The sequence below is a fragment of the Juglans microcarpa x Juglans regia genome, chromosome 7D (assembly GCF_004785595.1).
Source record: "Juglans microcarpa x Juglans regia isolate MS1-56 chromosome 7D, Jm3101_v1.0, whole genome shotgun sequence".
In the NCBI taxonomy this organism is placed as follows: domain Eukaryota; kingdom Viridiplantae; phylum Streptophyta; class Magnoliopsida; order Fagales; family Juglandaceae; genus Juglans; species Juglans microcarpa x Juglans regia.
Window position 1 is genome coordinate 16,535,803 of NC_054606.1, and position 26,060 is coordinate 16,561,862.

General features: G+C 35.7%; 1 protein-coding gene across 1 annotated transcript; it reads left to right on the forward strand.

Annotated features, from left to right (window-relative positions):
* Positions 1 to 13,810: 13,810 nt before the first annotated feature.
* LOC121239764 (kinesin-like protein KIN-12E) lies at positions 13,811 to 24,872 on the forward strand. The gene is made up of 22 exons (XM_041137077.1): positions 13,811 to 14,286; positions 14,740 to 14,895; positions 14,975 to 15,058; positions 15,308 to 15,427; positions 15,845 to 15,958; positions 16,211 to 16,303; positions 16,623 to 16,712; positions 16,813 to 16,883; positions 16,983 to 17,057; positions 17,165 to 17,252; positions 18,165 to 18,223; positions 18,498 to 18,561; positions 18,751 to 18,816; positions 19,618 to 19,773; positions 19,855 to 19,959; positions 20,376 to 20,611; positions 21,023 to 21,092; positions 21,173 to 21,229; positions 21,323 to 21,388; positions 22,041 to 22,100; positions 22,214 to 22,293; positions 22,521 to 24,872. Exons 1-22 carry the CDS (start codon positions 14,017 to 14,019, stop codon positions 24,682 to 24,684), a joined length of 4,344 nt encoding a protein of 1,447 aa, XP_040993011.1. The 5' UTR covers positions 13,811 to 14,016; the 3' UTR covers positions 24,685 to 24,872.
* Positions 24,873 to 26,060: the final 1,188 nt, after the last annotated feature.

The window sequence follows — 26,060 nt, forward strand, 5'->3', positions numbered from 1 at the left end:
GATGCACATAGTAGAGGGGCATACAAGTATTTTGAAGATATGGTAACATTCGATATCACATACTTGACAAATAGACATGGAATGCCCTTTGCATCTTTCGTGGGTGTAAACTACCATGGGTAGTCAATCCTTTTAGGCTCATGCCTTATTTTAAGCGAGGATACAAAAGCATTTGTATAGTTATTTAAAACTTGGATGCACTGTATGGATAGAAAAGCATTGAATACTATTATCGTAAATCAAGATCAAGTAATAAAAAATTCAATCGTCATTGTCTCCCCTAACACGCATGATAAATATTGCTTGTTGCACATACTGTAAAAAGTTCTTGAGAAACTTGGTGCCATAGTCAATACAAATATGGGCTGAAAAATAAGTTGCTATTCTCTGTCTATGACTCCCTTAGTATTGAGGAGTTTGAGAACTTTTGGAAGGTCCTAATTACCAAGTTCAATTTGCATGAAAATGCATGGTTGGAAAGTTTATATGCGGAGCAAGAGTTTTGGGTGTCGTTATATTTGAAAAATTCTTTTTAGACTGGAATGGGTACAACTATGTGCAATGAGAGCATGAATACTTTCTTTGACGACTATGTGCATGCTAGGACAAACTTAAAAATATTTGTTGATCAGTTCAACAATGCACTAAAGAAAAAGAATGAAAATGAAAATGCTGTAGACTTCATTCATTTAACTTCAAAATTCCTTGCATTTCACACTTGCCACTTAAGTGGAAGTTTCAAGAGTTGTACACAAACACTAAATTTAGGAAGATTCATGTAATACCCCACTTAAAAACACCTTAGGACTTGACTATGACCCTAGCCTAGTAGAAGTTGTGATCCTTAAGAAAAAGGTCATTTTTGGACCATGAGTTGGCAACAAGAATTTGTACCATTGGTTTCGTTAGTATTTTTAGTGCTATAATTTTGAGAATATGTGCCAAGGATAGAATTATAAGTGGCGTATTGGAGACTTGCCACCTTGGTGGAATAAATATCTTGGTTAAAATACTAGATGGATTTGGAGAAGACCCAAGAGTTGGTTAAATAAGGGTCATAACTTATTAAAACAAGAAGGTTAAGGATAGACCCAAGACTATATGCCCAACTTAGTAGACACAAGACTATAGGCCCAACTTAGTAAACACAAGACTATAGGACCAACTCCCAAATTAGTAGATACAAGACCATAGACCCAACTTAGCAAGACCTAATACTATAGGCCCAACTTAGTAGACCCAAGACTAAGACCCAACTTAGTGAGTTTTTAAGGCCAAGAAAAGCCCAATAAAAAAAATCAAAACATGAGGCCTAAGGAAAGATCCATTGCAAGGCCCACACAAAAGGCTTGAAACATATGGCCCAATGAGATTTCAACACTTGGAGAAAAAGCTATTCATATCACTATTTCAAATTGGACACACTTACATCATACCATTGGTGGAATCTCTCCAAAAACCCATCCCACACTCCCATAAGGTTAAAATTTTTAACCATGGTCAACTCTCCATCATGACTTCAAGCTTCCATTCCCAAAGATCCTTCATCATGCCAAAATAGTAATTTTGACAACCTTGAATGTTGACTCCATCAAGCTTCCTAACTACATCATTTTTTTCAGGAACTTTCACCTTCCTCATCTTCATTAGATCACTCTTTCATGACTCTTGAATAGTAGATAAATCACAACCCATGTCATGTAGTGAAAAGCCATGCCATAAGCCAAAAGAGTCCACCAATATCCTGTGATTAATCATTTCGATCATTATATTATAACATTGGTATAAAATATCAATGCATGCTAGATAGAATCTGTGCAGCAAGAGGAGAAGGGAGGGATTGTTGCACGGGGCTAAGGTTAGGGTTAGGGTAAAGAGATGGGAATGAGATCAAGATGAAGGAGATAAGGAGAATGGAAGGATGTCGGGCTAGAAGGAAAAGGAAAGTGGTCTTAGAGCATCCACATTCGGATAGCAAGTTTTTTCCTAAATTTTAGCTAAAAATCATATTTCCCTAAACTTTTCCTTTAGTTTTGCTCATCTTTCCAAAATCTCCAATATCCCACTCCATATTATTTCTCTATTTTATTAAAATAATCTTTCTTTATTATTTGTTCTCTCACTTCTCTTTACAATCTTAACTACTCACTATTTTATCTTTTTTCTCATGTTTTGAACTATTACTCTCTAGCAAATATTTTAAACAAAAATTTAAATTATTTTTTTGAGGGTACGAAAATATTTTTAAAATTGTATAACATAATTTTTTGTCAAAATTAACCTTCTCCAACAGTAATATTATGTAACAATTAAATTTTAAAAATTAGTAGGAAATTGAAATATATAATTAAATTTGGAAAAAAAATCTAAAAATATTTAATTATTAGGGAGTCGAAATTGTACATAGCACTATGAAAACGTATATTTGTTAATAAAAATTAGTTAATTTTTTTTAATAAAAATGACTTTATTTAATATTATTGAAAGATATAAAATTATTCTGCCTCACATTAACAAAAATAATAAAGTTTGATTTTTTTGATATGGTTTATAGTTTGGAAGAAAGAGTAGGAATAAAAATATATCCAAATAAATATAAATTTAGAATAAAAAATGTAAAGAATGATTTAGGCTTGGTACAATTGCTTCCCAAATCAAAAGTTATTTTAGGGAATGGGATGTAGCTCACATTTTTTCACTTTTCATGTTTTTTCCCCCTAAAATTTGGCGAATAGAAGGTTATAGGGACACAGATGCTAATGCTTTAGTGTGCCATTTCACACATCCAAACAGTGCGTTTTGTTCTTTACCCATTATGTACCGTTTCATTAGATGCAAAGAATTTCCACCTAGCGTTACGCAATTCAATTCTTCTATATACAACAGTTGGCATAGAACTGTCTAACGTCAACTGATATTTTATTTATAAAAAAAAAAAGAAGAAAGAAAACGAATCAAATATGCAGGAAAAATGGAGGGAAACTAAAAACAAGCCGTTCCATTGCAAAGAGCTGAACCCAGAGACTCTCACTCTCTAAACGATTCTGTCTGTGGTCGCCGTCGTGGACCGAACCTATTGTTGTGGTCATTATTTGTCACACATTCTAGATCTGAGCCGTTATCGACATGAGTTGGACTTGATTTCTAGATTTGAGTAGTCGCGACTCTGCTTCTTTAGACTTCCACTGCCACGATTTTTGAGTATTTCTTTCTCTTCTTTTGGATTTGATTTTCTGTTGTTCTTCACACATTCTCTTCTTTGGAAGTTGTTGTTATTCTTATTCTGCTTGCAAATGGGAATTGAAAAGTCGAAATGCGACGTCTTTTTGGCAAATATCAGAGCTGAAAAGTACTATTTTTGTCTAATCATATTCTCTAATAGTTTTTCTGTACATTCTATTTTTTAGACCACATCTAGTCATCTTCTTGTTTCCATTAGTTTCTACACATTTTCTTGTTGCTATTAGAGAAAAAGCGAAAGAAAGCATTAGTGGGCAATTCAACTGTTGATGTTGGGTGCATTTCGGAGGAGGAGATCACTTCCTTTTGCATAAATCCATTTAATTAAAGTTGAGTGCCAGAAAAAAGGAGAATCTATTGTACGTCAATCCCTACCATAATTTCAGTAAAATGTTAAATAATCATTTGATCCCTGGATTTCAAACCACAAAAATGTAGGATAAATCGTATAGAATTTGTTAATTAGAATTTATTTATTTTAATGCTAACCTGTTACATCATATAAAACCTCATGCATTTAGTATTATTCATTTGTTGAGGTTAAAGTTGGAACACTTGCTCTAATATTCACATCGAATCTTCCCGTCATTCGTGATATTGTTTATTTGTGTATTGATTAACAAATAAACATATACTATGTGCATGGTTACATTTGTCTAATGTGAATTATTGACCTGCATGGGGTGTTGGTTTTTTGGGGTTTTGACATGTCATAGGGTGGGTGTAGATGCCTTGAACTTCCTGTTTTGCCTTCCTATTATATGTCTGTAGCTCTTGAATGTTTGAGTTGTCTGATTTGTATCTATAGTCTTTGATTTGGGTCATTGTGGCCCAAAATTGTTATATTTTGGTGTTACATAGATTTTAATGTGGTTTGAGTTATACACTATTGCTATTGACAAGTTGCATTTGTCTCCCTCTCAGCATGGAAAAAAGAAAAAAAAGGTCCATCTACCCTAAGACCATTTAGCTCAAATCCCCAATCTATAGTATGTTATTTTATTTAATATATCAATAACATTAGATTCGAGATTAGTTAATATTTATTTTCAAAATACATCAATAATTTATACAATAACATTTTAGGACTACCATCAACTTCTCCAAACATCCCAATGCACGGTTACTATGGACCAATGCATGCGTGGTCACTAGCTTTTCTATCATATCCTGCTACCAACCAATATCCAAGCAACCTACATGTGGTGATGTCATGTTTTTCGTTTAATTTTAATAAGTTGGTTTTTTCAAGAGTTTAATTGCATTTTTTTATTCTTTTTGCCAGAATGCTAGTTACATATTTCAATATGGCATGGAAGGCCAATTGTCTCTCAGCAATACAAGCTTTGTTACAGGCAGATTTATTGGTATGGAGGATAATAGACCCGATGTTAGGGACACTGAATCGCCATGTACATCTTCTAGAGTTGAAGAAATTAATCTTAATTGACCAAATGCACAAGGAACCGAGTACGGCAGTGCCGAAATATCTGAGAAAGTGCAAATGGATGATGATGAGCCAAAGTCGGGGATGGAGTTTAATTCCCTAGAAGATTTAATGAAATAATAAGGAATATTGTAAGAAATGCGGGTTTGAAGTGATGACAAAAAGGAGTGAGAGGGGAGAGGATGAGACTGTTAGATATGTCATCCTTGTCTATGCTCGTGGTGGGAAGGCCTGGAATAGGATTTTGAATGTCACCAACCCACGCCTGACAGGAAAAGTAGAATGTAAGGCAAATATTAATGCCTTAGAAGCTGCTGATGGAAAGTTTCGGCCGACTACAGTTCACAATATCTACAACCACAGCCTCAATCCAAAGAAATTCCGCTTCTTTCGATGTAATAGAAAAGCGACCGAATTCGTTAAAAGAGTCCTAAATACAAATGATTTGGTTGGAATCCGAATAAATAAGAGTTTCGGATCTCTTGTTGTTGGCACGGGTGGTTTTGAGAATCTCCCGTTTTTGGAAAAGGATTGCCGTAACAAAATCGACAAGACACGACATTTACGACTAGGCATAGGTGGTGCTGGAGCGCTTCAAAACTACTTTTTTATGGATGTAGTACAAAAATTTCTGATTCGTTGCACTAATGGACTTTGATGATGACGAGAGGCTAAAAAATGTATTCTGGGCAGACCCCCATAATAGAGCAGCCTACCAATATTTCAGTGATATGGTAACCTTCGACACCACATACTTGATGAACCGATATGGGATGCCCTTTGCACCATTTATTGGTGTAAACCACTATGAGCAGCCAATTTTGTTGCGAGCTGGCTTGATTTCCTCTAAGGATACTGAGACATTCGTGTGGTTATTTCAGATCTGGTTGCAGTGTATGGATGGTATAATGCCAAAGACTATTATCACTGACCAAGACAGAGCCATAAAAAATAGAATTGCAATTGTGTTCCTAGAAAGCCGACATAGACTTTGCCTATGGTATATCCTGAAAAAAGTCCCTGAAAAGCTTGGCTGCTATAGTTTATACAAAAGTGGAATGAAAACTATATTTATGAAATGTGTGTATGACACCCAAACGCTAGAAGATTTTGAAAAATGTTGGGATCAATTGATCAGCACATACAACTTGCATGAGAATGTCTGGTTGCAGAGTTTATACAATGAGCATGAGCATTGAGTACCGGCCTTCTTGAAAGAGGTTTTTTGGGCTAGAATGAGTATAACGCAGCGGAGCAAGAGCATGAATGCCTTTTTTGATGGTTATGTTCACGTTAAGACAAACTTGAAATAGTTTGTCGATCAATATGATGATGCCTTGAAAAAGAAAATTGAGAACGAAAGTTGCATGGACTTCCACTCATTTAATGTCACAATTCCCTGCATCTCTAGATCTCCAATTATAAAGAGATATCAAGATTTGTACACAATTGCTAAATTTAGGGAAGTTCAGCACCAACTTACCGCCATTATCGACTTGGACCCAATTTTGCTTAAGGTGGATGGTATAGTAAATACCGATTTGGTAGAGGATGAAGTTCATGTCGAAGATTTCACTAAGCTAGTTACACATTCAGTGGATTTTAGTGAGGAAGATGCAGTGGCCAAGTGTTCTTATGGTTTATTTGAAATGAGGGGAATAGTGTGCCGACACATCTTCCCTATGTTCAAATGTAACGAGATTAAGACAATACCAGATATGTACATTTTGGATCAATGGAGGAAGGACATCAAAAGAAGATACACGTTAATCCACATTAGCTATGACGCAAGGGATCAGCGGGAAGATGCTAATATATATTCAAGTCTGTTGAATATCTGTTATAAAATGATTACTTGTACAGCGGGTTCGAAAAAGCATACTGAGGATGCAACGACTAAGTTGCATGCAATGATTGACCTGTATTCTGCGAACCAAGAACCCCCATCGATGACTCAAAAGTATTTAAATGTTGGTGGCACAACAAAGGGCACAACTACAATTGGTAGTTCAACGCAAGTACTCAGTCCACGTGTTGTGTGAGGGAAATGTAGACCCCCATCTCTGAGGAGAGCATTCAGGATGGAGAGATACCTGCGAAAAGTTAAGGAGAAGATGAAGAAAGCGCAGGGAAAGGGAAAATGCAAACAGGTGCAGATTTGTAATATTACATTCTTTATTTAAATTTTATAAATGTTATCTGACAAATTGGTTACTATTTTGTTAGCGAGATGGAGAAGATACACCAGTCGTGGTCACTTACAGGAGGCTATTTGGCCCTTCCGATTTAGACATCTCCATTGTTGGACACGTGCAGGTAATATAATAGGTATATATTTATATTTGATTTACGATTTATTGTTATATGTTTTACGAGTATTTATCATCAGGCTATTCCAGAAAGCATATCAGCTGCTGATATTAGTGGAACCCAACCCTGAGAAACAATTATTTAAAGTTAAGAAAGTGTAAATGGATCCAAACTTTATAGGTATTTTAATGACATTAGTCGACATCACATTAATATATGAGTTAATATTTTTTATAGATGTAATTTGGGTTGGATGGATCACAACCGCTGCATTTTGAGTTTGAAGAATCATAACAACGGCAATAATATGATTATCATGGGTATGTTTTAGTAATTAATAAAAAAAAAAGTTTTGGAAAGGCCATTCCAAGCAGTTTTGGAAATATTCAATTTTGTCAAAAATATTTGTATCACTTGGAAAGACAGTCTAATTTGGCTTTGGCTTGATAGGAATTATGGAAACTAATGCTATCATTCTAGGAGTTACAAGCAATTTTGAGGATACCAATATGTATCCAAACTTTCAAGAATTATGACTATGTATATGATATGTATTCTGATGTATATAGAACTATGGCTGTTTTTGAAGCAAATGGGAATGCTTATGTTGAATGGACATATATATATGGCATGTTGACTTGTTCGTTATTTTGGACCAAATGGCAAGTATGTGTGCTTTGAGTGACCAAATATAACAGGTTGGAGTTTTGTGTAATTGAATGAAACTTTTTTTTAGCAAATGAGACTTGTCACTCAAGCTGAAGCTCGATCTAAGAACATGGAGAACACTCGCTCGAGCTTGAAGTGGTTCGCTCGAAGGTAGCTTGAGTTGACCTTCGAGTGAACTCTCTGACTTGGTGTTCTCGATGTTTAGCTCGGTCTGAGAACATGGAGAACTTTCACGCTCGATATTCGCTCGAGCTTGAAGTGGTTCACTCGAGGGTAGCTCAAGTTGACCTTCGAGCGAACTTTCTGACTTGGTGTTCTCCATATTCAGCTCAATTTGAGAACATGGAGAACTTTTATGCTCGATATTCGCTCGAGCTTGAAGTGGTTCTCTTGAAGGTAGTTCAAGCTGACCTTCGAGCGAACTTTTTGACTTGGTGTTCTCCATGTTCAGCTCAATTTGAGAACATGGAGAACTTTTACGCTTGATATTTGCTCGAGCTTGAAGTGGTTCGCTCGAAGGTAGTTCGAGTTGACCTTCGAGCGAACTTTCTGACTTGGTGTTCTCCATGTTCAGCTCAATTTGAGAACATGGAGAACTTTTACGCTCGATATTCGCTCGAGCTTGAAGTGGTTCGCTCGAAGGTAGCTCGAGCTGACCTTCGAGCGAACTCTCTGATTTGGTGTTCTCCATGTTCAGCTCGATCTGAGAACATGGAGAACTTTTATGCTAGATATTCGCACAACATTCGCTCGAGTTTGAAGTGGTTCGCTCAAAGGTCGCTCGAGTTGACCATCGAGCGAACTCTCTGACTTGATGTTTTCCATGTTCAACTTGATCGAAGAACATGAAGAACATTCATGTGAGTAATTATCCTAGTAAGAAAAATAGCTTTTTAATGATTAAGATAACTATCTCCCTCCCCAATATGTGTTGTTTAACTTAAAGTTTTTCAAGGGGTACTTACTTAGAAGATTGTAAAAAATAAAATAAAATACTTGAGTTTGATAAAATACAATTTTCAAGACCTGTATAATTTATTACTTGATACAAGTAATCAAGAAAATCATGTGTGCCCTAGGAAATTCCATATTTTTCTTTTACAACATATCCCACCCACCTGTATCCTATGATAGATAAAAAAAAAAAAAAAAAAAAAAAAGATCAATGACCAGCCTCAGGTTGCGCAGCGTGACCAACGTTACTTGCATTCACAACGTTACTCACATTCCCATCATCCTCAAAACAGTCTGCTAGTAAAGTTTCCTCCATTTTGTTCTTGTAGGACGGTGTTTTAAAGCATATCAAATCGATCACCCGTGATATCGAAACGATAGACCAGACTCTCACATCGAGTATCCATGCGCTCAAGATGAGTATGTAAGCCATCTACACAAGCATCCATGCTATCAATGCGAGTATCTAGATGATCCTCAATGCAATGTAGATGGCCTTCCAAATTATTGAGCCAAGTATCGATGTGTTCAAGACCAGCAATGATGTGATCAAGATGACTATCGATGTGATTATCGATGTGGGCAAGACAAGTCTGAATGCGGCTCAAACAATCAAGCACTATTTGTATTCTCGGCTGATTCAAATCCGGTGCAAGGGTAGATGGTCTTGAGTTAGATGGCTAAGAACCTGATGGTGTTGCACGGGATGGCTGCGAGCTGGGTGCAGGATCCTCATCATCAAAAGGGAATTGGCGAATGTGTGCATGACTAAGCTGAATGGTCTGACGACCAATTGGAGCCTTTAGAGGGATTCTAGTCTTTGTCTCTGGAATAGGAACAGAGTGAAACAGAGCAATGCGAGTGACAAGACTCGCAAAAGGCAATCTCGTCCAAATTTTATTGGACTGATGAGCCTCTAAAATGACCTTGCAAAGATGACTTCCCAGATCGATGGGAATGTCATTGATCAGTGCATAAAGCAGGGTGACTCTGTCATGGCCGACATCACTGTGATGGTTGGTTGGGTAAAGATTAGTAAGGACAACCTTGCTAAGAAAGAGATAGTCAGGGGAGAATTTATTGGTAGAAATGAGTGTCGGACCATCCCAAACCACCTCATATCGACACAAGTTGGTGTAGATAGTAGGGTTGCTAGGACCAGAGGTGCTGGCATACAGATATAGGGCCTCGGTAACACGAGGGGCGTTAAGCAAATCAGCTAACATGCTCAGACTGACTCGGATTTGGATGTTCTAAAGAGTGACGTCAAATGAACTATTGGGTGAGTTAGCATGAATGTTGGAGTAAAACTCCCGGACCAAATCCACAGAAGGAATGGGGAGACCAGTGGTTAATGATACCCATTAGCGAGACTGAAAGATATGTGGCAGTATAGTCTCTTGAAACTCACCTAGATTGACCTCACGCTTAATAATGGGAGTGCGCTTGGAAAGATTTTCAGTGTATAGTTGCTGAGCCCGAGCATTATGGAACACTGATTGGGCGGGAGCAGAAGGAGTTGGTTGGCGTCGTACATGTCGCATGGTGTTTGTCTGTAGGCATAATAAAGCAAATTAGACATTGAGGTAAATTAATAAAGCAAATTAGAAATTAATGTCAATTTGTTAGGATAATAAAAAGTAAGATGTAGCCTAAAATGACAAGTAACATATTACATTAAGAAACTCATCTCTAACATAGTTGTTTTAATTGGGACTATCATTTTTCAAAATATTGTTGGACAACAATCCTGCAAGTCCTAATTAAAATGACTATGCTAATAATTGAAAGACCAGATAACTAGTCTTATAAACACTAGGCTTTTTTCAACAAGTACAAGAAGAAAAATTGTGAAAGAATTGGTGGTACTTGCAAGTGTAAACTGTAAAGCATTCTATCATGCTTTGAATGTGGATGATTGGTGTCGTCCACTGCTGCTCACCAGTGGGCAACACCATTATACATATATAGGCACATTCCATTGGAATAAAGTTCATATTCTAAAATTGATTATACAAAGTTTCTAAGATTTATGTATGCCTTGAAATATATAGAGGCCAAAAAGAAAGAAACAACACCTAATTTACTCTTTGTATAACTTATGGTAGATGTTATGGTAGAGAGATTGAAAGAAACTTTACCATGGTTGCAATTGCACCCATAATTCCTTTCTCTCTTTCTTTTTTTGCAACTTCAGAATTTCTTTCCTTGATAATTCATTGTCGGTTTTGCTTTCATAAACAATTAGGTCAATTTACATGATACAACTCCCTTCACCCACATAACACAAAACCTCAATAAGAACATGAAAACATAACAGTGACCTCTTTAATGTCACAAATGCATGCATGGAAGGAAAACGAAAACTATTAACCTCAAAACAGTTTTACGACAAAGTATATCCATATCAATATCCACTAAACACTGTCTCGATAAACCTAAAATATTAACCTCAAACAGTCTTACCACAACGACTATATAGTATATGATATCAATAATTACATGACTAAAGAGTTATTGACTTCAAAATAATAATTTATGAATCTACCCTTTGCAATAAAGGGATACCAAGCACATCAAGTATGTATAGAATGTATATTGGAAACTAAAATCAAAACACATAAAAAGGAGAAAACTAACCTGATTTTTGCAAGGGCATAATTTGAAACTCGGCTTGATTGATGATTAAACCAAATTTTTGAGGGTTAAGGTTTCGATGCTCTGTGGGAAGCTGAAAGGGTTTGTCTTCTCCTTTCGTGGGTTCGTGGCTCTTGGCTTCGAGGAGAAGACGAAGACCCACTCGCTTGGTGTAGAAGACGAAGCCGACGGGGACGAAGAAAAGAACACAGAGATTCAATGGAGGCTGGCTTCGTAGGGAAGACGATGGGAATGGAGAAGACGAAGAGAATCCACTTCGTGGGGATGAGGGTTTTGACTGGGATGGAGGGGGATGAAGGCCACTTCGACTTCGTTTGAATTAAATTAGAATGACGTCGTTTTAAAATGAGCCACGCAGGACGCAGTGACGCGGGGGTTTCCCAAGTCGGTTGTAAGTAGAATTTTTGTTTACAATTTCCTCTCTCGCCCATGACACAACCCCACTCATTTTCTTTGTCCAAAACACAGCATTTCACTAATCCCATTGGCCTGCCAGCAAAGCTTCGTGGGCGATGCCTTCTTGATACATGCTTTCGTTTAGCATTTTTCATTTAAAAATCGAATATTAATACTCAGTTTGATGTTAAAGTCTCGTTTAGTTATATGAACTATTTTATCTTATCGTTATAATTTTTTCAAACTCTCATATAAAAAATAATAAATAATTCAATCTTTTTAAATTTAAAACAAAAATTATATTAAAAATTATATTCTAATAATATTTAATTCAATTTTTAACTTTCATTTCATTTTATCTCAAATTATTTGTGAAAAATATTGAGATAATATGTGAATAATAGTAAATAGTAGTGAATAATTTATAAATAGTAATGAATTATTTGTGAATAGTAATAAAGTAATACAGTTGTGTTCCCAAACACAACATAAGTCAAATCCAAGCTGCCTATTAAATAATATTATTTATTTTTGGATAATGATATTTTTATAGCTTCTTTACTACTGCTTTACAACCTAACTGTTTCTTTAGCTTTAGCTCTTTTAATTTGGATTAAAAAATTCAGAACATGAGCTTCTTGCATAATTTAGAAGAAAATAAATTCAATCAACTAATGTAATCATGTAATTTAATTAAAAATAAATTCAATCTTTTATAAAACTTGACGTTCTTTTGTTGTTTGAGTCAATTTTTATAAAATTGAGTTTGTTTTAAATTAATTTACATGATTACATTGGTTGATTGAATTTATTTTCTTCTAGATTATACAAGAATGCCATATTTTAAAATTTTTAATCTAAATTCAAATAAAAAAAATGAATAATTAAACAGTAATAAAAGATTTGTAAGAATATCATTAGCATTTTTTTTTTTATAGAAAATGATTTACACAACATTTCTTACAACACTTTATACAACTATGTTTTAAATGAGAGGTATTTTTGTAAAACATCTTATAAAAGTAACATAAATTTACAAAAATATTTTTATTTTATAATATTATTGTATAATATGTTGTACAATGTATTGTATGTAGGGCCGGCTCAAGGGGTAGGCAACTAAGGCCACCACCTAAGACCCCCCACCTTGAGTAGGCCCCTAAAAGAAAAAAAATATATATTATGACCCTAAAAAATAAACTATAGAAAAAATATTGGTTAGCATAAAAGATGAAATTTTTTTTTTGTGCCTAAAATAAAATCAATCTTAAATGGTAAAATTGGGTTAAAAAGAAAAACAGAAAATATAGAAGTTTTACTAAAAAAAATCTTACTCAAAATGCACAAAATTTTCTGACAATAGTGAAATTGGAATAGAAGTAATAAAAATATAATGATATATTACTCTTGAATATTTTATAAAATATGATGTTGATTTTGATATCGATGGTCTTATTTATTTTCATAATGAAGTATTAAAAGAAGTATATATATGGATAAAGAATAATACTCTATTTACAAAAAAAAATTAGATTCTATTTCATACTGTTATAGTATTAATAGAGATTACTACTCAGAATAATATTAATATTTGTTTTGCATTTCAGAAAATTTTAATATTTAATATTTAAATATTATATTATTTTTGTCAAGTACTTAACGGTCGGCCACAAAATATATTGAGCCGCCCTTGATTGTATGTATATATTATTTTTGAAAAAATTTAGTTGTAAGCGATTCTGCACACTAATACTACACCCATTCAATATGATTGGTCAGAAAGTAAACTTTATTAAAAACAGTACTAATTTAAATTTAAAATATAAAGATAATAATATTAATATATAAATTAATACACAAACTTACTTGTACATAGCAAAATTCATTACTTTTTTTTAACAACCCTACGAGCATACCATTCTATTTTCGGTCTTCTTTGCGAAGTAGCGAACGATGCGCACTCGTGTCGATGGTGTTACTGTCATCAGCACGTCTTTAACCTCAGATTAATTTTTGTTTGAACTTGAATTAAAGTTCGAAGAGCAGAGCCGGGAGATATCCGTAATTACCTACGCAGCCACAACACCAATGGCTCCAATGTTCGAAAATTTGAAATCCCGATCTCGAACGGTCCGCAACTTTCAACTTCAAGTCATCTCGACCGTTCATCTGGACCGCTCTCGACCGCCCGATCGCACCACCTCCCTCCTCTTCCTTAAGCCCCTCCCCCCCGAATTTCAAAATCCCACGCCCACACTCCATTTCTCTCTCCTTCCCAGGCGAATCCCAGCGGTCGAGAGTTCCCCAAAATCCTTTGTTCCACTTCTTCAGCGAATCACAGAATGCCGTTCATCTCGGACACGGCGAGCGCAATCAAGAGCCGGTTTGGGTTCCATGACCATTCCTCGTTGGACTCCACGCCATCGGTCCGCAGCACTCCAACTATTCTGAAATCTGCGTCGGAAGAGAATCTTGCGCAGTCTTCTTCGGTAGTTCGGAGTATCAGTAATTGGGATGGGGACGAAGGGGGAACCAGTAGCAGTATCGGGCCGTCGAGCCAGAGTTTCGACTTCTGTGAGGACCCCTCGTTCTGGAAGGATCACAATGTGCAGGTAGTAAACGCGAAGGCATTGTTGAGCTTTCTTGTTTGCTTTAGTTGTTTGATTCCTAGGTAAACTCCAAACTCTCCTTGCCGGGTCTTGCATCACGGTATCGGGCTTGAATGGGATGAAGATGGAGGGCCCATTCTATACAAACTCATCTGGAGTTAGTCCTCCAGTTTCTTCCAGTTCCGTTCCAAAGCTCCAATTTCATGCTGCCAATCATGTGAAGCTTTTTTAGGGTTCTAATTAATAACGGTCATTAATTGATGTTACTTTCTTGTCGTTTGAGTGGGTGTTGTATAATGGAGTGCAATTAGAAGGAAACGCATGGTAATTTATAATCTTTTGATTTAGATCAAGCTTTCTATGAGCTGAAAGAAAAAAGATTACAAAAAGGCTATTGAAGGAATTTTTCTTGTTACTGGAATCAGAACTCCTAAATTTCCTTTATTAAATATGCAGGTTATCATCAGAATCCGTCCGGTTAGTACTACTGAAATATCCCTACAAGGTTACAGAAAATGCGTTAGGCAAGAAAGCTGTCAGACTATCACTTGGACCGGGCATCCCGAGTCACGCTTCACCTTTGACATTGTCGCAGATGAGCATGTTAGCCAGGTACTTTTAGATTGCTATCGTTTCTATTGCTCTGAGTTATCTTTTCCATGCCATGGTCTTCATTTAAGTGGTGCAACAGGAGAAACTATTCAAAGTGGCTGGATTACCGATGGTAGAGAACTGCATGGGAGGCTACAACAGTTGCATGTTTGCTTATGGCCAAGTGGGTTCCGAACCAGCTCATTTTTTGTGTTATTCTAGTTTGTTTGGTTAGGTTAAGAAAGATGTTGGATAGTTCAGATATCTTCCATAATTTCTTTCCCGGACCTTGTAACAGTTATTTGTTGAAAACTTTCTAAATTATTAGGAAATGAGTCCCAGATAATCTGTTCTCAATTTATTTGCATTCCCCCTTTTTTTTTTTTTTTTTTTTTTATTAATTAGTGATTTTTAAAATTTCTTTCATCTTTAGACTGGAAGTGGAAAGACTCATACTATGCTTGGAGACATTGAGGGAGGCACTCGAAGGCATAGTGTCAATAGTGGGATGACACCTAGAGTCTTTGAACATTTATTCTCCAGAATTCAAAAGGTATGTGCCTTCCTACTATAGGTTTTAGATGGAAGGAATTATGTTGTGTCTGTGTGGGATTACAAGAGTCCTTTTGCTTGACCTCATTGTATGGATTACCTGTGAAATGATTTTTATTTTTCTTGAGAAGCAATGTATTGAAATCTGTCGTCTACTAAATCATTTATGGATGTGTGAGCTTTTTTTTTTTTTTTTTGTCTAATTCTATATGCCTGAGCTTTTGGATACGCGCATAGATAGATAAACCTTTGACCATAACCTGATTTTTCAGTTACTTTCTTGCTTCTAAAGTGCTTCATTGATATAAGAATATTACAAGTGCTTCATTGCTTCATTCAGTTAGTTCTATAAGTTACTCTGTACTTTTTTTGCATGAGACTAAATGCAATTGTTAATGCCCCCAATTTTGGTATGCAGGAAAAAGAAGCTCGTAGGGATGAGAAGTTAAGATTTACTTGTAGATGCTCATTTTTGGAGATATACAATGAACAGATTCTTGATCTTTTGGATCCATCATCCAACAACTTGCAGGTATGGGTAAATCCTCTGCTGAATTTTTTTACCAACCAGTTATGCCCACAGAAAACCCACACTATAGTGATGGAACTGCCTTTCAATTTCTGGAATGTCCCCTTCATTACATATATGACGACTTAAAAATATAATTTGATGTCTCTTATCGAATTGATAAGGCAATTAAGAGCATTTTAAGTCCTTTTGAGTTGCTCCTTGTGTTAATATGACTATGTTAGAAAATTGAATTTTTTTATGCCTATGTTATAGATACGAGAAGATATTAAGAAAGGGGTGTATGTAGAGAACCTGAAGGAAACAGAAGTTACAAGTGCTAGAGATGTTATACAACTACTTATTCAGGTAAATAACACCTTTACAACCTACTCTTTTATTTGTTCTGATTCAATTATTTATAGTAATATAGCGCTCTTAAATATTTGGAGTCTAAAATAATTATATCCTTTAAGTAAATCGTATGCAAAAAATAATATTATTTTCACTTTATCTATATAGTTAAAAGGATTATAAATGTCCTACGTACACTCTAAGTTGAAGACTTAGAAAATTCTTCTCTTTGATATATACTTTTTTCAAATTTTTGTAAGCCTGATCTATAGAGGTTCTTGCTATTAGTTGGCACACAACTTTTATATTGCTCCCGTTGTTCATATGTTTCCAGGGGGCAGCCAACAGAAAGGTAGCCGCTACTAATATGAATCATGCTAGCAGTCGTTCTCATAGTGTATTTACCTGTATCATTGAAAGTAAGGTGAGTAATTTTTTGGAATATTTTGATTCGCCTGTTTATTGTATTGTTCACTCTGTTTTCCAAATGTTACATTGGTTTGATAAAACATTTTTCTTACCAGTGGGAATCTCAAGGTGTAACTCATCACCGATTTGCTCAGCTTAATCTTGTGGATTTAGCTGGATCTGAAAGGTGATCGGATGCAAAGAACAATTTCTCAGATCGTAACTATGATTATCCTAAATAATCTTAACTTATGCCTTCATGTTGCTGTGTGTATTTTACTCACAGGCAAAAGAGTTCTGGTGCTGAAGGTGAACGTCTAAAGGAAGCTACTAATATTAATAAATCTCTTTCGACATTGGGGTGTGTTGTTGCCACTTTCATCTATAGTTCAGATTTTTTTTCATCAAGGGTTTATTTAGAAGCAAGTTATTACAATTTGCTCATACAGTTGGTATTATTATCTACAGACTTGTGATCATGAACCTAGTGAGTTTATCCAATGGAAAGTCTCTCCATGTTCCTTACCGGGATTCTAAGCTAACTTTTTTGCTTCAGGTAGGTAGTGAAACCTTTGAGTTGATAATTTAAGATGCTCTGCTACTATTATTGATACTAATTGCTTGAAGTGGAGAGCATATTGGTTTTTAAACGAGATAATTTTCTTTTGCATTAATTTTATGTTGGCAAAACTAATGTTTTCGATTAATTTATGTTGAGAGTTTGTAGAGCTGTTTCATAAGCAATATAGAGCCAACGGCGGTGCTGTTTGGATAGTGAGTTGAGATGAGATGAAAGTTGAAAATTGAATAAAATATTGTTAGAATATTATTTTTTAATATTATTATTGTTTTGAGATTTGAAAATGTTGAATTGTTTATTATATTTTGTGTGGGAATTTGGGAAAATTGTAAATGATGAGATGAGATGAGACTCATTATCCAAATGGGGCCTAATGTTGCAAATATATCTGTAGTCACTACTACCAATTGAAAGTATACAGTAAGCTCTTGTGTTCAGGCAATTTATTTTGTAGGTAAAATAAAATTTTGTTGATAGAAGAGAATAGGTGTAGTTCAAATACACAGGAGGTATACAAATAGAACATCTATCTACATTTAGGAACTAGAAATGGATACTAGAAATTCTGTTGTTTTCAGGCAATTTAGGCTTATTTTTATGTGAAAGCACTTCTTTTCCATGTTTTCTTCTACTGAAGCTGATCCAGTCTTGTTAAGAGAGTTAGTGGATGGAACTTGCAGTTAGTTTGCAATATAATTTCATCACATATGCGAAATATTGTTGTCCAGGTGGTTGAAATTTTAGGTTTTAAATTATAATGAAGTAGTTGCTTAAACATATATATGCTTTTTATGGAAAAATTATATCATAGTCTGTATCCATTGTATATATCAAAGACATGCTGCAATGATTTAAATTTCTCTAATAAACTTTTTGGTCTCTTTTCAGGATTCTCTTGGAGGAAATTCAAAAACAACTATCATTGCAAATATCAGTCCTTCTAGTTGGTCCGGAAATCTTGCTTTTTTTTTTAAATATCTGCCTTTTATCTTCTAGCTTTCCCATCTATATAAAGTATATTATGCTCTTGGATTTACTAGCATTTTTCTAGTTCAAAGTTTTCTATTGTTAAATCTTGTTCTTTCATTTGCGGTTTCCGATTGTTTGAAAGACTGTTGTCTTCCATGAACACATTTTTCTATCGAAGTGCATGAATTTCTTGTTCTCTATATTTCAATAACCTTTAATTATTCAGTTGACTTTGTTTTGGGTCCTCTACAGCTGTTCCTTGGAGACACTGAGCACGCTGAAGTTTGCACAACGTGCTAAATTTATTAAGAACAATGTATGTGATAAAGCGACTTGTATCTATTTCTATTTTTCTACTCTGGTTGTCTATAAGATGAAAAAAAGTTAAATTGACTCATTCATTTGAAACCACAATTACGATGGATCTTATGCAATTTTAATAAGACATACTTCCGGGTCTCATGCTTTATTTGCATACTGAAAGCATTCAGTTATATATCTTCAGGCAATGGTGAATGAGGATGCATCTGGAGATGTTATTGCCATGAGGATGCAAATTCAACAACTCAAGGTAAATTGCAAATTTTTGGGTCCATTTGATTTCTGGCGCTAAACTTCTGATAGGTTTTTGTTACATACGTCACTTGTGCTGATATTTTTGCCCAGAGGTCTCTCCTTTTAAGTCTGTGAACTAAACTGGTCACTGCGGCTTGTATTGAAATTATAATTTTTATCACACACCATGCAAAGAGTGTAACTTTGAGGAAAATTTTTGGCTTGGTGTTATCCGGTTTCCTTTTCTTTTTCTTTGTTTTTTTTTTTCATTCGGGGGTGGTGGCTTGTTTTATTTTCGACATAATTGTTTTAGTTCAAGGTGGGGATGTTGAACTCCTTAACCCTGCTATCCCAGTTTATCTACTCTACTTCCATAGCAATTCCTTTCTGGACTTTTCTTTTCGGAAAATTAATTGATTGTTTTTGGGTCAGTATAAGCCACAATCAGCTGTTAGTGGGGTAGCCCTCCCACTACCTACAAATTCGTACCTTCTCCTCTGATGAAGGTGGAAATCAGTTGTGTGACCCAGTAGAGACTTAATGAACAGGGTAGTCGGTACCTTCATAATACTGGCTCTTTTTGTAATCACTTGCATGTTTAGAACAAATGATAAAACTTGCTCCTCACCATTTATAACAGTAATAGATGACCATATTATTCTGTATTGTTTCTGGCCAGTGAATTGATCAATTGCGTCATCAAAACTACGTTCTTTTGTTGACTGTTAATAGAGTGCCCAATACCAACTAGGTCTGTAACTTATAGACTTCTGGTGATCTGTAATCATTCTTATGTGTATGATTTGTGCATTTTCAGAAAGAAGTATCTCGCCTTCGAGGGTTAGTAAGTGGATCAGAAAAACAGGATAATGATACATTCGCAGAAAGCTTCCCTGGATCTCCAGGATCCTTTAAGTGGGAAGGATTATATGGATCTTCTAGTCCTCTTGCCTCTGGCAAAAGGATGTCTCGAGTATGCGCTATTCTTTTTTAAGCTTGAGAATTCCTACAGTTTATAATTGTTGATTACTAAGTAGTTATATTGTTTTCTCAGAAAAAAGATTATGAAGTTGCCCTTGTTGGGGCTTTCAGGAGGGAGAAGGATAAAGACATTGCATTACGGGCTCTGACTGCTGAAAATCAGGCAGCTGTGCAGCTGGTATATCTGCTAACCTCTGGAAACATTTAGCATAAGAGAAATGCTGTAGACAGACAACATGGGCGGATGCACATGGACCAAGGCAAAAAAAAAAAAAAAAAAAAAAAAAAAAACTATTTTGCCTTCTTCCATATACATTCCGTGCATGCCACGTGTGTGTAGCAAGACTCTTAAAATAATGTTGTAGGTTAATTAGGTAGGTAATAATAAAGTCAGCTAGAAATGGCTTCAGCATTGGTATTAGACATTTTGCTGAATGTCAGACCCTTGGATTGAATTCAGTGGTCATGGCATTCAATAAGTGCTGTTACTTCTGCGTGATGTATTGAGCATTTGTATATAATTGGATTCCTTAAGTTATGATGTGAATTCAAACTATTCTTGAAATTAAACCATCCTGTTTTGGAGTGATATAGGCCAAACAAAGAGAGGATGAGATACAGGGCCTAAAAATGAGGCTAGGTTTTCGAGAAGCTGCAATAAAGCGGCTAGAAGCAGTTGCCTCTGGGAAGATCAAAGCTGAGACACACTTACTGAAAGAAAAGGAGGAACACTTGAAGGAAATTGAAATCCTTCGTGCCCAGGTTGATCGAAACCAAGAAGTGACCAGATTTGCCATGGAAAATCTCCGGCTAAAAGAAGAAATTAGAAGGTATGTCATATTATGCTGTTTGAATCTTACTGTTTCACTCAAAATTTTATGTTTTCTTTGTTGTTTTTTTCGTCCATTGGTGCAAGCAGAAAATTAACTTAACATGTTTTCATAATAAAATTGTAACGATTAAGAATGACAACATTAATGGCTAACATTATAAAAGTTATGCATGATCCTGTTGTAGAAAACAGATGCTTCTTAGTTCTATTTGGAGAAACATTACAGGTTTTAGGTTCAAAGATTAGGTGTTTGCCTCATTTACTTCAACGACTTTTGTGTGGTTTTGTAATTTATTATATATTTGGTTTTTTCTTCATGTTACGGTTTCTTAGTGGCATTTTTATTGAAAATTAATTTAAAATTCCAAGGCTTTATACCTCTGTTGCTTATTCATCCTTTAACCTACAGGTTAAAGTCATTTTATGAGGAAGGTGAACGGGATATGATGAATGAACAGATTCTGGTGTTACAAAACAAGGTAAAAAATTGCTCAACTCATTTCAAAGTTCACAGCAATGTTTCTGGAATTAAATGCATGTCTTGTGCGTAAATTTGCAGTTGCTGGAAGCACTGGATTGGAAACTTATGCATGAGTCAGACCCCATAATTGTTCAGGTTATTTCCATCCATTGTCTCGAAATCTTATGGTAATCTTATTCCTGCAAGTTTTCATTTTAACTGAAATATCTGAAAATCTTGATGCTGTAGAAAGAAGTTTCAGATGTGGTGATGGAAGAAGTTCAGGGTGATGGTAATCTACTGATTTCCAATCAGGTGAGATCGAGTTTCGTCTTATTCTTTCTCAGTGTGTCCAGTAGCTAATCTCTCCTGACTTTACTTTTGAAATACTGATGAAGAGTGGGAGCTGCTCTGTTTCTGTTTACTCAAATCTGAATAATTTAATCCTTTGCATAGACGTCCTAAAATAGTTACTTTGTAAGACTTTTGCGACCTAGGAAGTATTGCATTGATATGTATGTGAAAAGTAGTCATAACTTAAGTAGAGCACTTGAATGAGAAAGGTGAAAGAACTTAAGCCTTGCAAAAAGATGTCTTCTTTTCCATGTCAATAAATATGCAACAGTTGCTGTTGATCACTTTATTCTTGATTTTGGGAAGCGATCAGGGTCTATACCAGTTTCATGCCTCTTCCTTGTCCATGTGGTGGGGCATTCGCACTAGTGTCAACTGTCCTCATAGTCACTGAGTGAAAACGATTCTTTGAAACTGTAGGATCATTTCAGAATGACATTGGACAAGACTTATTACCACAAATAGTTTCTCATGTGAAGTTCATCTTGAATTATTTGTCCACAAATTATGGAAATTTAAGACGCTATTCCAGTAACCTTGGAAATTATGGAAATTAAAAAAATATTTGCATTTGTAAACATTTATACAATGCTTTTTACATCTTTCAATACAGGAGGGAGGATCAGCCAGGAGGTCTTCAATTAGCGAGGAGAATGAATTCCTCCGCATGCAGGTAGAACATGTTCTTCGTTGTTTAAAAATTTTCTTTCTTTTGGTTTCGAATTTGTCTTATTTGATAGAAATGGTTCTTATCTCATTGAATCCATTAAATTTCATCTATCACAGGCTATTCATAACCAAGCAGAAATGGACACACTCCACAAGGAACTTGAATTTTGCATTGAAGAGAAAGAAAAAATGGAAAGGTAATGGTGTGATGGGCATATTGCAGTATTAATTTTAATTTGATGTTTTAATAGGTAGTAAACCAATTGCTATGTTATACCTTGACCTACTTTAATTCTGGCCAATGATTGCTTCTGCAATCTGTCTTTTTCCATGAGTTTTGTAGTGCATTTTTTCCTTTGCCACTAAGAATGAAATAATGCATGTCAATTCGATCCTGAAAAGTATTAATTGTCAAATATTTCAGGCATGTCAATGATTTGGTAGTAAAACTCGAGGAAGAGAGAACTTCCAGGGCCACAAAAGAAGGAACACTGCAAGTTGAGCTTCCTTCTCTATCAACCAATGCTTCCATTATTAATTTGAATGACCAAATGGAGCTGAAAACAATGGTTGATGCCATTGCTGCTGCAAGTCAAAGAGAAGCTGAAGCTCATGAGACAGCAATTATGTTATCTAAAGAGAATGACGAACTGCGGATGAAGCTCAAGGTCTTGATTGAGGATAACAACAAACTCATTGAATTGTATGAAAGGGCTGCTGCTGAAAGTAACTACAAAAGTACATACAAAGCTGAGAGGGCTGAAGGTGGAATTGAAGTTCACAATAGTGACAGTTTCACTGAACTTGTAAAAGAAAAAGAGACGGGGATGAAAGAAGTGGTTGAGAACCTAGAGCATCAGCTTATAGAAATTAATGAAGAGAATGAAAAATTATTGGGTTTGTACGAAAAAGCCATGCAAGAGAGGGATGAATTCAAAAGAATGCTTTCTTGTGGACAGAGAAGAGCTGAAAACAAATTAGAATTTGATTGCCCAGAAAAGCTTGTAGAAGTTGGTGTGGATCATATTGAGTCAGGTGAACCTCCTATGTCTTTGGAGGCTAGAGATTTAATTGTGGAGACTGCTCTCCCAGACTTGAGCCTGCAGGATAGAAGTCATGCATTTGAGAAACCTAATATATCTGGAGGCGTGGAAGTTCTTCGGGCAGAAAGTGATTTTGCAGAATTAGATCTGCAAGTTGGGTCCAGCCAAGGTTTTGGGAATTCCCAAATAATGATAGAAAATCAAACTGATTCTTCTTGTCTGTCAGATGGGCCTCCTTGTGTTAGAGAAAACACGTCAGTGGAGGAAAGCACAGAGTTAGTTGAACCTATTATATCTTGTGAAATCAAAATTTCTGATGAAGACACTGTCATGTCTGACCTACATCCTTTAGATTGTCATGCAGATTCTGCAAATCCGACTAATGTTGGGAGCCTTTCATATATGGAAACAGACCCATCAAATCTTAGTTCAGCAAAGCTCTCAGATCTGAATTTGGTCAGAATGAAGCTGGCAAGGGCAGATGAACAACTATTAGATTCTGCTAAGAGTATTACTATGCTTCGCTCACTTGAGAAACAAATTAGTGAGGTTGAGAAGCTCTCAAAAAAAGTTGAAGAAATGAAAGATGGACTTGAGGATAAGAGGCAACAACATGAATCACTTAAACTCACTACCGCAGAAATGAAAGAAAGAAGGGCTCGTACTGACAAGAAGTTATCCGCTCTCAAATACTCTCTAGCAAGCTTCTCTTCGTCTCTAGTATATTTTGACCAACGAGAAGCCCGGGCAAGATCAAGAGTAACTGCTTTGACATCTTACTTGGACCGAAAGAAAGATGAATTGGCCTGTCTTCAGACCCAGAAGGATGAAATTGAGAAGGCACATAGGAAGATTAAACAGACCGAATTTGAATTAAGGAACAACCTTGCATGCTTGAGAACAAAATTGGAAGAAGAAAATAGGAAACAAGAGAATGAAAAGGTTTTATTTGCCACAGAAAATATTGAGAAAATAGATCCCTCGCAGAAGTTATGGCATTTGGGTGGCAAAGCTACTGAATTGCTCAAGTCAGAGGAAGAGAAAACCAAGTTGCAAACTGAGATGAAGCTATCTCTGGAAAAACTTGGAGATATGAGAAGGGAATCTGATGATTTGAAATCAAAGCATGAAAAGTTAGATTCTGAGATGCAAGCAGCTCAAGCGGAGATGGAGAAACTTTTACTTTCTGTGGAAGAGAAGGAGCTTGCACTTCAGGGTGTAATACAAGAGAAGGCAACACTGTTGGAGATTAGAGAGAATGGGAAGACTGAGATTGAAAAGATGATTCTTGAATACCAGCAGCATGTGTTTGAAGCAGATTTGAAGGAGTCTGAGACGAGAATTATTGAGGAAGAAATACAGACGGAGTTGAGAAGGATAGAAGAATTAGGAACAGCCAGGTCTACTGCCACTGAGGAGATTACCCAATTATTGGAAGGCCCTTGGTGTAATTCATGCTGCTTGTCGGAAAAGATGAAAGAAGAGCTGCGAAGTGTCCGGGCGTCTGTTATTGAGGCAAAGTCATTGTTGGGGGAAGGCAAGTGAAGTGAAAGCTAGTGTCATTCGCTTTACTGTTATTACACCGTGTACTGAATATTCCATGCAGATAAATGCAAAAGCTGTGGTTAAAGCACTCGTTATTATCCACAATCATTACCATTCTTGTAATGATTCTGTAATGAGTAGATTTCAGTGTTTCTTTCTCTTCTGTTAATAGACTTGAGGTTTTATAATTACGGAACATTGTAGCATGACATTCCTTCAAATATATACCTGGAATGTTCTGACAGAACCAGAACATCAGTCTGCTTTGTCTCTTGGCAGCAAGGATCCAGGGACTACGATTGCAAGGGAACTTTCAATCTCCTTCATGTATTCATCTAAGAACAAAACAATTATCTACATGCACAAGATTTTAAGTTCGTAATTGTCATCTAGTGCAGTGGGACTTGAACCAATTAATTGGAAAGATGATTGCAATTTTATTTCCCCTATTCTTTGGAATGTTTTATAATTGGTATAAGTTTATTTATAAACATACTAAACACATTGATGTAGAATTTTGCCATATAAATTAGTACAAAAATAAGTTTTATTTTTATTTTCTATAATTAGTAATTTACCTACACAATGCGAAGAAATAATTAGTATTTGTATTTTCATTGGACATGGTATCGTTTTGATATCAAATTATCAAAGTTTTTGATATATGTGCAAAATTGTATAAAAGAAAAGAAAAGGATTATTTCAATTATTCTAAATTATAAGTTTAACAAATTATATTCAATCCTTTTAAAACTTTTACTAGCACATAGGGCGGGGCTTCGACTTCAACAGAGTCCGATTGGTCAACTCCGACTTCAGACTTTGACTTGGGTCGGAGGTCAGTTTGAGCTCTGACGCCGACTTTGATTGGGATCTGATTCGGACTCTGATCGGAGCTGCTAGAGGTGTAGATCGGACGTAGATCAGAGTCAGAGCCCAATTTGGAGTTGGGTCAGTTCACTTGATCGGACTGGCCTTTTCTTAACCTGTTTTTGGGCTTGATCCAATTTTTATGCCCCACTGGTTTTATATTTGAGTCCTGCTAGTCGGCCGCCTAACTTATACCGCTGGTTTCGCCCACTGAACGTGGCCATGCCATGTGTCTGCCACCTGGATAAATTATTAAAAGAAAAACAGCAAAAGACATCCGATTGTTTGAGGCAAAACCTTGGGATAGGGTTTACATAGCCACCATAGGAAATTCCAAACCAGATAACAAATAGTCCTGGCATTAAAATATGCATGAGATGCATTTTGCAGTTCCAATGACGGGCAGTTCTATTGACAGAATCATCTCTTCCCATATTTTTAGATTACACAAAATCAGGGATTTCTTAATTTTAGGCAACTGTTACAATAGTATAGTTTCCTTATAT

What these genes read in the sequence shown, in the direction of transcription:
- LOC121239764 (XM_041137077.1), top strand. Translation starts at nt 14,017, where the DNA reads ATGCCGTTCATCTCGGACACGGCGAGCGCAATCAAGAGCCGGTTTGGG. An exon ending in CAGATGAGCATGTTAGCCAG is followed by an intron (nt 14,896 to 14,974) that starts GTACTTTTAGAT and finishes GTGGTGCAACAG; the next exon opens with GAGAAACTATTCAAAGTGGC. An exon ending in CATCATCCAACAACTTGCAG is followed by an intron (nt 15,959 to 16,210) that starts GTATGGGTAAAT and finishes CCTATGTTATAG; the next exon opens with ATACGAGAAGATATTAAGAA.